The 17,215-nt window shown below is 31.1% G+C and overlaps 1 protein-coding gene across 8 annotated transcripts in view; it reads left to right on the forward strand.

Moving 5' to 3' along the window:
- LOC101888879 (protein similar) overlaps positions 1-17,215 on the forward strand; it is a 365,682-nt gene that overhangs the window by 285,886 nt on the left and 62,581 nt on the right. For all 8 annotated transcript variants that reach the window (XM_059123264.1, XM_059123265.1, XM_059123262.1 and 5 more), the window contains one exon: positions 5,500-6,497. In XM_059123264.1, the coding sequence (XP_058979247.1) occupies positions 5,500-6,497 (998 nt within the window). The remainder of the gene's footprint in view (positions 1-5,499; positions 6,498-17,215) is intronic.

Raw genomic sequence — 17,215 nt, forward strand, 5'->3', positions numbered from 1 at the left:
TGTCATTCCGTTTGTAACTCCTCGAAATATTCCTAATAGACCCTACAAAGTATACATATAGCCACCATATAACGGTACCTCTCGATATTCGGTATTTTCATGATTTTAGCTACACGTCTTCGTATAGTCCCCATTTTTATTTAAGAGGTAGTTTACGGATTTTTTTTTTTTTTAAATTCTTCAATTTTCTTCGAAATGGTGGAGGGTATTGTTCGGTGCGGCCGAACTTTTTTACTTGTTTGAACATATACTAACATATACTCAGCAAACATTTGGTAGTCAACTGATAATGACAAACAACATACCTTCTGCATTACCAGTAGGCCACAAAATAATGTGTTAAGCCCTTTGGCATTTACAAGGCAAAAAAAAAAATTGCTGGAGCAAATTTTTATAAGAAATGCATGCAATTAAAACCCATTACCAAATTATGAGTTAATTAAATACATTTCGACAACAATAATTACTCACAAAACAACTTCCTAGCCCCTTAGCCATATCATAACTGTGAGTGGTTTAGGATGATATTTTGTTAGTAGTTACTGGTGACAATAAGTACTTAATTACCTCATTATTTGGTAATGAGTCTACATACAAAAAAAATATTTATTTTAATTAAGATATGCCAAATGCGTAAAATTCTACCAAAATGCATCAAAGTATTTTTTTTTTTAAATTCCACATTTTAGGATTTTGAAACCAATGAATTTTGGCGAAATTGTAGAATTTTTCTTATCCGCCCGTATTTTATAATAAAGTCTTCTCTCTAAGTTCCTCACGATTTAAATATATTTTTGTATATTCCGCAATAGGCAAAGACAAAAACAACATTATTTCTATGCAACATATATTGGATTTTTTTGGTAGAAATATAGTTAATTTCATTTTTTTAAATTAAATATGCCAAACAAAACTAGCATATATAATATAGGTTATTTATGAAGTAGACAAGAAGCAACAGCAACTCATTAACACTTTTATCTTTTATTAAAAACTATAGTAATAACAACAACAATAAATAATAATAATAATAATAGTTATAATATTAATATTAATAATAATAATAATAATAATAATAATAATAATAATAATAATAATAATAATAATAATAATAATAATAATAATAATAATAATAATAATAATGATAATAATAATAATAATACTAAATAATAATAATACTAAATAATAATAATAATAATAGTTAAAATAATAATAATAATAATAATAATAATAATAATAATAATAATAATAATAATAATAATAATAATAATAGTTATAATAATAATAATAATAATATTTATTATATTATTATTTTATAATTATCTACTAAATATTAATTTTCAAACCCAATCAAACAATTTTAACTTCAAACAAAAAATATTAAAAACAATGCAAAAGGAAATTTTTTTTTTGCATTTCCAAACCAAAAAAAAAAAACTACAAATAATATATTTCGAATTATAAAACATATGAGAATATCTTAAATTTGTTTCTCTGCTGTTTGTTTCATTCTGAAATTGAACGAAAAAAAAAATCGCGAACAAAAAACAACACAATTTGTATTTGCAATCAAGCATTAATTGTTGCCATCTCTTAATGGCAGCGGAGGTGCGGTGACGAATGCAATTTGCTTCTTTTTAAATTGCATACGACCGTACAGAAAACACAAAACAAAAATATCAAAAAAGAAACAACAATAAAAGAGGTCAATAAGGCACCTCAGGAAAGAAAAAGAAGAAAGACGACAACAAACATCGAACAAAATTTCTGCAAACAAATGAAAAAAAATTTGCCGGTCTTTTTTTATTCGTAACACTACTGCTGCTGCAACAGGAAAAAATATATGGCAAACCACACAAAATACAACAGCAACAGCAGCAACAATATGAAAATGCAAATTTGCATTGCTTTTTTGTTGTTGTCATGTAAAACTGATTCGTCAATGGAATTTTTATCTCATGACTCTACCCTATGTGTGCAGGCTACTAAAACGCCTGTACACAACAGTGCAATGAAAACAACACGCTCTTACGATGTTGAAACCTCGCGCAAAAGAGTGTGGAAATGGATGAGAAAGAGAGATAATTAGAGGTAAATTTTAATTTAAAAAAAAATGATAACAGAATTGCAATTTTCGACTTATCTTCCTAAGCGATCGGAGATAATCCGACAAATAAGAGAAAACTTACGTTTTTAAAATTTCAATGAAAAAAGGTCTTACTCTTTAATTTTGTCTGCGCAAATTTTACTAAATATCTCATTTTTGCGCTCAGATGTAAGAGAACACATTTTGCACGTACATCAGCAAGATCAGAGAACCTGTATTTTTCCCTTTATTTTATTGTCTTATAACTCTTACAAACTTTACAAGAGAACGAGAGTGATTCCCAAGTAATTACATTGTAATAAAAGAGTAAAGCACAATTTAAATTCAATGTTTTTTCTCTTAATAATTGTATTCACTGAGAAAATCGTAATTGCATCGGTGTGGTGCTAAGCTCTAATTAGGCAAATGGGAGGTTATGTAACCATATATATGTAGATGAAGTATTATTTTTTTTCGCAATATTCACATTACAATATGAATAATTTCAATGTAATTTCCGCAAATGTTTTTTTTTTTCTAGTTATAAAGAATGAACTTATTGAATCTTTCGATATAATTTCTTTAATTTTCACAACTTTCTTGGAATAGATCATTCATAAATAGAACACTGATCAACAGGTGTTCCATAAATATGCCTTCAATAGACAGATAACTTTAAAAAAAGTCATCTATGGACAGAAGGCCTTTATGATAACTTGTGTAGACAAATGGTTTTTAAAAAGCTTTTCTATAGATAGCTATTCAAAAAATCTGTATCTATAGGTACTAGACCCTTAAACAGTTTTCTAGAGACTGAAACCTCAAAGACTTTTCTATAGACAGAAAGGCTTTTTAGGCTCTCATATAGACAGAAAACATATAAAAGCCATTATATACACAGAATATTTTTAAAATTTTTATACATAAGACTATACATTAAAAACTCCTCCGTAGACGAAATTCCTATAAAAGTGTTTCTAAAAACGGAATACCTTTAAAAGGTATATTTTTAAAGAATTTCTGCAGTCAGAAGACCCTTAAAATCAATTATATAGACCAACTATCTTATCAAGCTCTCAAAAAGACAGGAGGCCTTTAAAAGCTTTTCATAGACAGAATACCATTACAAGTCCTCCATTGTACAGGAAATATAAAAAAGCTCTATATATACCTGAGTTTCCATATAGACAGCAGGGCTTTTCTCAGACAGAATGTCATTACAAGTCTCCCTTTTGTACAAAAAATTTATCAAAGCTCCCCTATATGCTGAACTCGTTTATTAAATGAATACCATTAAAAGATCGTTCATAAGCAGGTGATCTTTATAAGCTCTAATATGAAAAACTTTTCAAAAGTTTTCTATGTATCGAACAACTTTAATAGATCTTCTCCTTTAAAGCTCATCTGGGTATAAAATAGCTGTAAAAGCTCCTTTATATACAGGATAACATTATAAGCTCTTCCATTAACATAGGCAATTTTAGAGCCTTTGAAATTATTGTAAAATGTTCTTCTTTGTATAAAATGCCCTTTAAAGCCCTTCTATATAAACTTCCTTTTAAAATGTTTCTACAGACAGAAGACATTAAAAAGCTCGTTTGCATGCGACAATCTTGACATGACGATCTTGGGTGAAAACATTTAAAAGCTCTTCTTTAAGCAAATATCTCTTCAATAGATCTTCTAATGATCAAAGAACTTTGAGAAAAAAAGATATCCTTATACGAGGTAGATCGAAGAGATCTTCTAATGACCGGCGACTTCCATGCGGATATAAGCCCTGTGATCGGTCTTCTATAGATAAAACACCTTTAAGATATAATTTATTGAAAAAAGTTCTCAGGGGAGTCCTTAAATAGGGACGACTTTTAGAGTTCTGCTATGCATTTTATTCCCCTAATAGGCCTCCTGTGGATCGAAGTTCTCTATCCTATAGATAATGTCTTTTAATCTGCTTCTTAATGAATCGAACGTTCAATGGACCGAGAACCGATAGAACAGATCTCTTGAGACGAAAGGTCATACAAGTGCATTATTAAATAGAAGACTGTGATCGGCATTCCTAAGTTAAAATACCTTTCAGAAGTATTTTATACAAATAATGCCCCTGAAGAGGCCTTGTTTAGATGAAGGCTTTCTAAGGGAGCTTTCGAAAGTCTTCTGATCTATTTTGTACATGGAAGGCCTTTTCAGAGTTTTCTACAGATTGTGATATTTGAAGAAATCTTAGAAAAAAATTTCCTGGGTTTTTTAATGTCTTCTATCAGGGGTGCTCAAAACCGTGTTCTAGAACATGAAGAGAAAAAAGAGATAATTTAAGAGAAAATTAAAATTCTGTTTTTCTTTATATTTTACTGTTCTATTTAATTGTTTTTAAACACGAATGTTTGCCAAAATAGTTTATAAAGCAAATGGATAAAAAATGTTTGTATAAATAATGACTTAACACTGTTTTGTTCTTGATTTAAATAAGCAAAGAGAAATTTGACTGAAAACAGATATTTCTTCTTGAGCACCCCTGCTTCTATAGACTTTCTACAAACTTCTCAATTACCCTTGGATAAAACTCATTTATAGATATCTTCTCAGAAGATGTTTACTCTACATGAGCATATTCGTTGAAAAAATCCTTCTTTAAAGGATTTTGACTATAAAACCGGTATGAATGTTAAACAGCTCATACACATAAACTCCCATCCCTGCCATTAATTTCGAAATTGTAACTGATTGTAGTTTCTATAAAACTCTTTGGCAATTTCTCTCTATGACTCACTTGAATGAAAGTCTCCAATGCAATTCACTCAAATTACAAAACAAAAAATATTACCTTTTCGATCTCTATCATTTCTCTGTTATTCTCTCCATAGTTTTTGAGTTACAATTACTCAGTAATTGCACTTATCTTTGCAATGCATTTGAGAGTAATTTTTCTCCGTATTCCATTTATCTCTTCTCAGTTCATTGCAAAATTTCCATGTATTTGTGTGGTTGTCGTTGTTGTTTTTTTTTTCTCCTTTTTTCTTCTTTACAAAAAAGAAATGCAGTTTTCTATGTGTGTTGGAAGTGCATTGTTGTTGTACACACCCACACACATGGCCGAATAGGTTGGTTGTAAACTATTTTTTTTTTGTTTGAGGAATGAAACAAAATAAAATAGAATTATTACATCTCCTCTCGTAGCGCGCCTCTTCCACTACTCTCGATATTTAATTAAATTATCACGTGCTTTGTTTGATGATCGAAAAGAATAAGAAAACGAAATAAAAAAAAACACGCAAAACGAAAGCAGTATAGAATTTTATTCCTGCATAATTAATTAGAAATTAAATAAAACAAAATTAATTATTTAATAAAAAACCAAAGTGAAAACAACGTCTCTATAATTGTGTGCGGATTTAATTTGGATTTTTTAGTAATCTGGAGAATAAGCATGAAATTTATACTTTGCAACAATACGAAGAGTCGCAAAAACTTAAACTTGTTGAAGACATCAAAGGAAGTAATAACAACAACAACAACAATACTGGCTGTAACAACAAAAATGAGATTTTAAATATTAATACAAAAGAAATTAAATCGGCTCCACAACAACAAAAAGCAGAAAAACTTGAAGACAACAAGGAGCATAAAATCGAAATACCACTCAATAACAACGGCAACAACAAGAATATTGCTAACAATTCAAATAAGCCACCAGAAATTACTGAGAATTCATTCAATTCCATACAAATCAAACGTGAACAAACACCACCTGTTGTAGTTACTGCTGCAGCAACACCAAATCCAATTACTCCCAACAACAGCAACAATAATACAATTGAACCACAAAAACCAATTTTATATAAAAACTATAATAACAATCCCACAGATAATAATAATCCATCCCTGTTGCCACAACCAATTGCCGCAGCAACAGGCACAACAACAAATTTACATTGTCCCACCACCACGGTTACGCGTACCATTTTCGAAAATAACAAACCCCCAGCTTCCACGGTCACCCGGGCCATATTCGAAAATAAATCCTTGTCCAAATACGCCGATGACAAGGGTCCCAAGACAGTAACCTCTTCGATTTTACGTCCGGCAACGTCGGCCGTCTTGCAACACGGTGTGAGTTTACCAACAACCACATCGACCCAGGCAATTTTACAATTGCAACCAACAACAACAGCAACTGCTTTGAATGTTAATCCTTTGGGTGGTGCACAATCGGTGACGGCATCTGTATTTGCACCCCGATCCCAACACATACCCTTGACCACAACCACTGCATCCATATTTGCTAAGCATCATCAACAGCAGCAACAACAACAACAAAATCCACAGCAGCAGCAGACAGAAGCGGTCAATCAACAAGATATGAATAAAGGATATTTAACATTTGCCGAAGATGCCAGTGAACTAACAAGTAAGTACCGAAACCACTTTTTTTAAATTAATAAAAAAATATATTTTTGAAGCCAAAATGGTGAGGTTCCTAATATTTCAGTTAGTAATTTTAGCTTAATAGCTTATCTTAAAAAAACAGATAACTACCAAATTAATTACTATTTTATTATTTTTTTTTTGTAAATTCCATATATAAAGAAAAAAGATCTCATAAAAGAAGAAGATCAAAGGGTCTTTTCATAGAAGACACAAGAATCTACTCATACAACACAAATAATCTATTCATACAAGACCAAAGGGTCTTCTCACAGAAAATCAAAGGGTCTTCTCATAGAGGACCAAAGTGGTTCCTCTTAGAAGGCCAAAGGTTTTTCTCACTGAAAATCAAAGGGTTTTCTCATTTAAGACCAATGGGTCTTCTCACAGACGATCAAGACGATCCATGGAAGACCAAAGGGTCCTCTTATAAAAACCCAAAGGGTATATTCATAGGGACCAATATGTCTTATCACAGAAGATCAAAAGGTCTTCTCACAGAAAACCAAAGAGATTTCTCATTTGAAGACCTAAGGGTCTTCTCATGGAAGAATATTTTCGTAGAAGATCAAAAGACGCTCTCATATAGGACCAAATGGTCTTCTCATAGAAGACCAAATAAGTTTCTCATAGAGGACCAAAGGATCTCATGGATTTTCTTATAGAAAAGCTAAGGGTCTTCTTATAGAAACCAAAGGGTCTTTTCAAGAGACCAATGTGTCTTACCACAGAAGATCAGAAGGTCTTCTCATAGAAGACAAAAGTATTTTCTAACAGAAGAGATTTCACATTGAAGACCAAAGGGTTTTCTCATGGAAAAGACGCTCTCATATATGACCAAATGGCCTTCCCATAGAAGACCAAATAAGTTTCGCATGGAGGACCAAATGATCTTCTTATAGAAGAGCAAAGGGTATTCTCATCGAAGAACAAAGATTTTCTCATAAAAGAATATGTTCATAGGAGACGTAAAAGGATTCTCATAGGATATTCTTATAGAAGGACAAAGGATCTTCTCACAGGAGACGATATTATCTTCCCATAGAAGACCAATGGGTATTCTTATAAACTATGTCCCAACATTTCAGAATTTCAGCGATAATTTCTAGATTGGTGATCCTTTAAAAAGGCATTTATTTTATCGCTAGAAGCCGACCCTTCAGCCGTCTTCTATCCCTGTGCGATATAATAAAGGGGGCACCATGCTTCCTTTTTCGAATTAAGTTTCCGTTTATTTTAGTAAAGTTACTAATAGCAATACGGTGATAATTTTGTTAGAAAATGGTTAACCCTCAAGCGAGTCACCAAAAGGGTCTTTTTTTGGCCCATTTTTCAAAACAAATTTATTTGTCATCAAATAAAGTTCAAATCTGACTCTCCTCTCTCTCCTGGGTTAAAGGCGAACTGTATTGGAGTTAATATAAAATAAGGATATCATCAAAGACAAGAATGTTCTTCACTATAAGTCACCAAAGAAAAGAAATCTCTATTTCTATAATATATATAGAAAATATATATATAGAAATGTTGCCAAAATTTCCGAAAATATTCCCCAAATTGGTTGATCAGTTTTTCCCTCGATCTTTTTTCGAGTTGATGCATGAAAGTAACATCAAATTTCGTTTTAGGCAGAAAATGTCCAAAGAAGAAATATTCTACACAAAATGTTATTATAAATCTCAGAATTAGCCAAATATCTGTTTATAATAGCCTTAAAAAAATTACATTCGAAATTCTAATTAATTTCTTGAGGATAGTATCAAAAAAGGAATTTTTCTAGATCAAATTTCATTATGAGTCTCGGAACAAAAGATATTCATTTTCTTCATATGTACCACTTTTTATAAAAATTTCCTATAATTTCACTCTTTCATTGAAAATTCCAAGTGTAATTGAATATACTCGGCCTGCAATTTTTTTATTATTCTGAAGACAACCAAGATATATTGCATAAAGCACTACATATAAAATGTGATTAAAATTGCAGATTGCAGAATTTGATCCTTTAAAAAATCGCCCCTTGAAATCTCAATTGTTGATAAAATACATTTAGACTATATACTTAGTATATCAGTCTATTCTACAATTACGTTTTTTTAAAAAAAAGTTCATCTTCTCTGAAATAAATTAAGCACAAATATTTATTTACCCAAGTCTGAAGTACAACAGGCAAACGTTAGTATCTTAATCTATTTAAACAATTGCACACTTAAGGAAATATAGTTCTTATTTATTTAAAGTGACAAAGCCACCAATATGTGATGTGGTGTGAGCTGGTTTCTGTTAAATAGATTGTGTTTTTCCCCCGCGATAAAGATAGATGAACTAATAGTCAGTATATCAGTTAATATCTTGAAAATGTAATAAGACAAGCTATGACTTAGAGGCTAAACCATTTTTCCGTAATAAAAAGTAATTTTATAATTGCGGTTATTGTAAAACGCTTGGGGGGTCAAAAGTGTTCTTGGTTGATTTACTTATATTACACGAGAGAAACCACAAATGGAAAAACGAAAAAACAGATTGAGATTGTGTTATTAACGTATTTGTATCAAATGAAAATAGCAAGGAAAATTAGGTTTTAAAATGGTTAAAAATATATGTAATGTGAAATAAATAGTATTTCTAAAGAGGTTACAAAAATTTGCCAAATTTGATTATAAGGAAACATAAAAAGTTGCATAAAATTTTTTTCTTATGGGCGAAATGCTACTACAAATTATGCCCTTTAACCTTAGTTACTGTATAGTCATTTGACAATGTTAAATTAACCTCTCACAATGTCTTGGCAACAAATGTCATTGGCTTAGAAATATCTCTCAAAGTCTTAGCCACATTTCTCAACATCTCGCAATGTCTTGGCAACAATTGTCATTGGTTTAGCAACATAACGCAATGTCTTGGCAACAATTTATGTTGCCATAGAAATATATCGCTTAGCAACACTGCGCAACATCTCGCAATGTCTTTGCAACAATTTGTATGTATCAACACGTTTAAGACAAGTTCCTCTAATGTCAATTTTTTTTGTAAATAATACATATTTTGAAACTTTTGTCCAACAAATACCTTCACATACCCTGTATTTGCAACAAATTTTTGCTTAATATTTGATTTCTTTGTGTTTCTGCTATAAATAATTTACTTGGCTAAAATAACTTTAACCATTTTACATCTGCATCTCACAATGTCGTGGTAACTATTATTATTTCATTATGTTTTTGAAATAATTGTTATTGTCTTAACAACGTCATACAAACTCTAAGCAACATCGTTCAACATCTAATAAAATCTTTGCAACATTACTCAACATCTTGCAATGTCTTGGCAACAAGTGTCATTGGCTTAACAACATATCACAAGGTCTTAGCAACATTGATTATTGTATCTCAATGTATTGGCAACAATTTATATTATGTTAGCAATACCTCACCTCACAAAATCTTAGCAACATAAATCAAGCTTTCTGCATGATTCTTCAAATCGTGTAACTTTATATCAACATCTCTTAAATGTTTATAGGCCAGTATTTGTATTAAGAAAAAATGTAATTTCATTATATTAGAAGTACAAAGATTTATATGATTTTATTTATATACATCAACATTTCTGTATGTTGCAAACCCAATGTTTCGCCAACAGAGCTCTGACTGGTGAGTCAACACAATCTCATCTTAAATAAACATATTCTTCGAAAATTAGTTTTTTAGATATCGAAAAACGTTGTGCAATGTTGCATAGACTCTGTGAGATGTTGCTAAAAATTTTGAAAGACCATGTTTAATAAAAGTATAACCGTGTTGTATTAGCAACATCTTACAGTGTCAGAGCAACATTGTTCAACATGTCACAATGCCTTGGCAACAGTTTGTATTATCCTAGCAACATCTCAAAAAGTTTTTGTAAGGTTTCCTCAATATTTATCTTTAATTTAAGTTCTATAAAAGTGACTTAATTATTCAACTCAGTATTAATTAAAAAAAAAAATATATGCTAATGATATAGGGAGAACAAAGCCGTGTTTGAGTGGTTTTATCAACATTTCAGCATGTTGCACAACTCCATGTTTATCAACATAGCTTTGGCTGTTGCCACCACTTGTTTTAGAGGCTTAAGAACATTTTTTTCTGTTTAATAACCAATTCTTAAAAAGTAATAAATGTTTTTGAAACCTTTGTTAACCAACATTCGTCACTCTCTCTCGCTCTCTCTCTCTGTATTTATTTGCACCAAATAATTATATAATATTTTACCTCTTTTTGCTAGGAAATGGTTAAATTTTTGCATTTTTCTCTTATCTTAATTAAGTTGTTCTCTACAGACTGATAGTTTATCTAAATCGCATGGCCTTTAAAATGAACGAACGCTAGGTTAGTTTCATTGTTCTGTATTTTTTATCGGCTCTTTACCCTGTTTATTATTTGATTTGTTTTGTTGATAATGGCTTGGAATTTTGCAGGGGGATTGGTATTCGATTTGGGGATCAAAAAAAAACAGAACATGAAGTGATTCTGTTTAATGCCTTTATTATCGTAAATGCATTTTTATTGACATTTTCAAGTGGGTTATGGACACCGACAATTGCAATGTCATATAAAGTTTGAGTGATTGGTAGGAAGCTTTTTCAATTTTTATCGATTGTTTGCCGTTAGTAAAAGACTTTATTCTTAAAAATTAAGAGAAGGGCGGAATATTGGTTTTTATATTATAAGAAGAACCAATAGAATTAAGAGCTATTTTTCTGCTTACTCATTGTCATGTGATATGTGTTGGCATATCACAACAATTCATACATGCCATTGCTCAATGTTTAATCATGGCACGTTCAACATAAATATCGGCATAACATTATTCTCAGAGCTTAGGTATCAAGAAGTAGGTCATATTGTATGTATGACACTTGATGACAGTAAACCATGCCATCCAAAATTATTAGTATCATTTGTTTTTTGTATGTGCAGCCTACGTAAAAAATTTCATATGCATGTCCACGTATACGTTTGCCCCCATATAACAGTATCTCCCTTTTTCGGTATTTTGATTATTTTAGCGACATTATTTGCCAGAATTGTTTCAAACTCTGTATTTGAATATCTTAATTGGTACTAAAGCTTATGACAAAAAATCACATATGCAGATCCACGTCTTCGGTTCTTTTTGGAATTCTTTGCATTTTTTCAAGTTTTTTTTCCAAATGATAGAGAATATTAATAGTTAAACCCCCGAACTTAGCATTTTTTACTTGTTATCGTTCAAATTGTTATCAAAAAATTAATTTAGATATTCTTTTAAAACTTTTATTTTTAAAAAGGAATATTTGTTTATACTTTCATCACTGCGGTTGTTGTTTGATGTTGGTTTAAACCCAAAAACAGTGCATTTACCGACCGACAACATGACATGACTTGAAACATTCGTTTTAGATGTCATGCACTGTTATGTTATTTAATTCAACTGGACCTAGCATGGCAGGAGTTTCCCTCTCAATGTTGTTAAGAAAAAAATGTGTCCATGTTTCTGTCCTTAGTATCAAACAGTATGCTTCGATGACAATAATACTAAATGCGAAATATAGATGGCGCTCGTTTTAATTAAACAATTGCCTTTCTTGCACTGTTATGTTGTTTATTCCTATTGGCCATGTTTTATTTTCTTGGCCATAGTCGTTGCATAGTTACTAATTAGCATTAAAAAAGAATGCCGCGAAACAAAAAAAGGAAATATAGATGGCGTTTTGTGTACAAATCACGTATCATCAATTTCGATAAATTCAGTTAATTTTGGACAAATACCCGTGAAATATTTAATTTTTTTAACTAAATTCTTATTTACAAACTTTTGGTCCTTCAAGTTTCAATAGCAATTACTTAGCACCCAAAAGTATGCAGCAAAGAACTTAAATTAAAAGTGAAACAGAGATGGCGTTCGTTTTATTTTAAATACAAATCATGCATATCTTTGACACTATCTTATCCCTTTAGTAAGAAAATTAAAAATTCAATTCACATGTCATTATTATTATTATTAATAGCAATATTTTTAATTAAGCCGGTACTTACATTTGCAACAATTTAGTACTTAGTAAAAAAATTTACCTTACTGTTTTCTTTTGCATTATGTTTTTCTAAATCTTCCTTATTTTTGGTTCAATGCATTGCCAATCACGCCTGCAATCACCAATGATCATACAATTTGTAACATTTGAACTCTCTTAAGACGAATGTTATCAATACTTAATGCTTGACTTATTTGCGATTTCATATCAATATTTCAGCGGCTGGTATTAGTCGGGCATGAAAAAAAATGCAAGACAGATGGTCGTTCGTTGCAAAATGTTGTTGAAATGTATTGGTTCGAAAACAAAATTTACAAATCAATAAGTCAACAATAATTGTTGTAATGTATACACGTCGTACAATAGGGTGGAAAGGCAGCACATTTTTTGAAACACACAAAAAAAGATTAAAACAAATTTCAGATTTTCTCGAAAAATTATAAATATTTTTATTAACATATTAAATATTTTAGGGTGGAGTGAAACTAATTATCGTAATTTTGAAAACCACGTGAATAATTTTTTAAATGAATTATCATAAAATTATATTATCTTCTCCTTTTTCGTTATTTTGGTGATTTAAGCGACATTATTCACCAGAAATTGAAGTTCGTAATGGGTACTACAGCCTATAAAAATTGTCTGTGCAGGTCCACGTCTTCGTATAGCCCCCATATAACGGCAGCTCCCCATATTCGGTATTTTGATGATTTTAGCGACAATATTACCGGAATTGTTTCAAATTTGATATTTAAAGTTTGTAACAGATGCTACTGCCTATAACAGAAAATTGTCTGTGCAAATCCACGTTTTCATATAGGTCCCATTTAACGGTACCTCCCGATATTCGGTATTTTGCTGATTTTAGGGATATTATTCACCGGAATTGTTTCAAATTTGGTGTTGAAGTTCATAATAGCCAATGCAGGAAATTGTCTTCGTATAGCCCCAATATAACAGTACCTCCCTATATACGGAATTTTGACGTTTTTAACTACATTATTCACCGAATTTTTTATTCAAGATTCGCATTTGAATATTGTAATGGTTTATGACAAAAGTTGCCTATGCAGGTCGACGCCGTCGTATAGACGCTAATATAACGGCTAAGATCTTAAAAGAAATTTTAACGGATTTTATTTTTTTGAAAATTGCCAAAATTGTTTCAAATAGTGGAGAATATTCAAAAATCGGCCCGGCCGAACTTACAGCAAATATTGCAAATAGAAAAAAAATATATTTTTTTTTCAGATTATAAAATTATGTTTCTGTATTCATAATTTTTTTTTCCTACCTACGACGAGGTTCAAGATCTCATTAATCCGCCAGTTTTGAGGCTCAATATATTTTCCATGCAATTATTATCAGTAAATATTTGTTTTGAAATGTAAAATTGAGTGCCCTGTATATAATTTCAAATAAATATCAAGCTCTGATGAGCTATGACGTCCATAATGCCAACAATCAAATGTAAACTAATTGCATTTTGATAACAATCAATCAAATTAATGTATTTTTAAATATTGGCAGATAAGTGGGAAATAATAGCAAGAATTATATAACTCTTATTGAAATAGATAGGAAATAAAAAAATATTAAGTAATATTTATTTATTTTTTTTATTTTAATTTAAAGGATTAAAAATTGTTTTGTTAATATTTTATTAAGCAATATTTATTTTTTTTTATTTTAATTTAAAGGATTAAAAAAAATTTTTGATTTTTGGTATTTGAAAAGAACAGATGTTAATTTTTTTTACTACAAACTCAATTTTCATTTTCTCCCCTGAATTTTGTTGGTCCTATGTCTAAATTTAGATATTTTGAAATACAAGAAAAATAATTCCTGGATTTTATTTAATTTAAAATAATTGTTCATTTTTACAACAAATATTTCTTTGGAGTTTCTAACTCTTATTTAAATGGATTGGAAACAATAAAATAAATAAATAATTCTTAAAAATATATAGCCCTCAAAAAAGGGGCGTGTCAGCACCTCAAAGAGACGCCACCACATACTTCATTGCATATCATTTAATTAACGTATTTTTTTTTTTTTTATTTTTACAACTTTATTCCACTCATTCATTCAATTCCGAAACAAATGAAAAAATTCCACAAAAAAACAAAACAACAACACATAAAACCTGACACTGACGAAATATTTACATAAATATGCATATGTATGGGTATTTGTTTGTATGGCTAAATGAATGATACACATCAACGACGTCAGTGGATAATAATTTTTTTTATTGACCAATCATGCCACCGCGTATTTATTTCTCTATTAAATAAATGAGTTGTGCCACACACAACAAAATGTGGCATTCAAAGAAAATTGAACACAAACAAATACGAATACACACGAAAAGATATATAAATTGCAAACAATCAAGAGCAACAAAAATATTTTTTTTCTTACAAAAAAAATAATAATAATAACAAATAAAACTGTTTGAATGGGATCCACACGAAAAACTAGCCTCCAAGACGAAGTGTACATATATATGTAAAAAATATTTAATGGAATTAATTTATTGATTGATTCGATTGAATTTGTGCGCTATTGAATTAATTAATATAAGGTTTTTATTAATGAAAGTGAATTAGATACTTTTTTCCTCACACTTAATTAAATACTGAATTTTTGGAAAATATTGGGAATTCGATTTTTTAGGCATAAGAATGATCTTTGGAAAAAATATCCTAAACAAATTTTCTAGGAAATTTTAAAATAATCTTCCATTCGAAATCGTAAATACTGCAGGGTTACACTGGGAAAGATATATTAATTTTTTAGAAAAAATAATGATATTGGAAATAATATTCGAAAAAAAATTGCAAAAAATTACACAACATACGAAATCTCTTTAAAATTCAAAAAATCTTTTGAAAAAATGTTTAAATTTTTATACCCTCCACCATACTATGGAGGGTATATTAATTTTGTCATTCCGTTTGTAACTCCTCGAAATACTCACGTCAGACCAAAGTATATATATTCTTGATCAGCGTAAAATTCTGTGACGATTTAGCCATGTCCGTCTGTCTGTCTCTTTGTCTGTCTGTCTGTCTGTCTGTCTGTCCGTCTGTCTGTCTGTTGTAATCACGCTATCTTTCGAACAAATTGAGATAGAAGGCTAAAATTTTGCACACATGTATATTTTGCCAGTAGGTAGGTTAAGTTCGTAAATGGGTCATGTAGGTCCAAGTTTTCATATAGCCCCCATATAACGGTACCTCTCGATATTCGGTATTTTGATGATTTTAGCGACATTATTCACCGGAATTGTTTCAAATTTGGCATTTGAAGTTCGTAATGGATACTACAGCCTAAGACAGAAAATTATCTGTGCAGGTCCACGTCTTCGTATAGCCCCCATATAACGGTACCCCCCGATATTCGGTATTTTGATAATTTTAGCGACATTATTTAACGGAACCGTTCCAAATTTGGTATTTGAAGTTCGTAATAGATACTGCAGCAGAAAACAGAAAATGGGCCATGTAGGTCCACGTCTTCGTATAGCCCCATATACCGTACCCCCCGATATTCGGTATTTTGATGATTTTAGCGACATTATTTAACGGAACCGTTCCAAATTTGGTATTTGAAGTTCGTAATAGATACTGCAGCAGAAAACAGAAAATGGACCATGTAGGTCCACGTCTTCGTATAGGTCCCATATACCGTACCCCCCGATATTCGGTATTTTGATGATTTTAGCGACATTATTTACCGGGATTGTTTTAAATTTCGCATTTGAAGTTCGTAATGGATACCTTAGCCCATGCCAGAAAATTGTCTGTGCAGGTCCACGTCTTGTACGATATAGGAAAACAATTTAAGTGGGTTTGCGGTATGAAATGTGGTATTTGCGAGTATTACATCCATCCGTAATATCTACTTCGCCATTTTTGAAAATAACTTCCCTCTACCCAAAATGGTTTTGCAATGCATTTCAGTGTACAGGGTTTTATATTTTATTGAATGAAAGCAAAAAATGTCTGAAATAGCACCACGCTGCCCGATTGTTGCTCTGCGATATTTTGGCCCATTCCCGGCGAAGCGCTTGCTAAATTGATCGACACATTGGTATTTTTTAGTGCAACCTTGCTTTCCAAAATACTCCAGACACAATAGTCCAACGGATTGATTCTTGGAATGTCCAAGGTCTGCGGCCAAAATGTTTGCGTGCCTAAGGCTTTAATACACCCTACAGAATATTTTCGCTATAATATTCGGCATTTATACTGCTGCCACGGTAGATTAATACGAGCGGAGAACAACCATCGGCTGTTATGGCGGCCCTCACCATCACCATGGCCGGCGCTTGAGTTCTGGTGGCCAACCGAAGGTTCACATTTTTAGCTGACCTCTTTGGCAAGTACATACGATCATTTTGTTTCTTTACAAACAGCTAGACAACGAATGTTTTCTCATCGGAAAAAACCAAACCGGCAGTTCTTCACCACTTTCGGCCAAGCGAAGCAACTCTATAACTCTTTTGAGTCTATTTTCTTTCTGTTGCGGTGTAAGTTCTTGCAATTTTTGGGATTTCAATGGCTTTACGCGAGCTAATTTTTCAACATTTGCCGAATGGAATATTGCCATTTTCCTTCGAAAAGGTCCTTAGAAAAATA

The sequence above is a fragment of the Musca domestica genome, unplaced genomic scaffold, assembly GCF_030504385.1.
Source record: "Musca domestica strain aabys unplaced genomic scaffold, Musca_domestica.polishedcontigs.V.1.1 1, whole genome shotgun sequence".
NCBI classification, from domain to species: Eukaryota; Metazoa; Arthropoda; class Insecta; order Diptera; family Muscidae; genus Musca; species Musca domestica.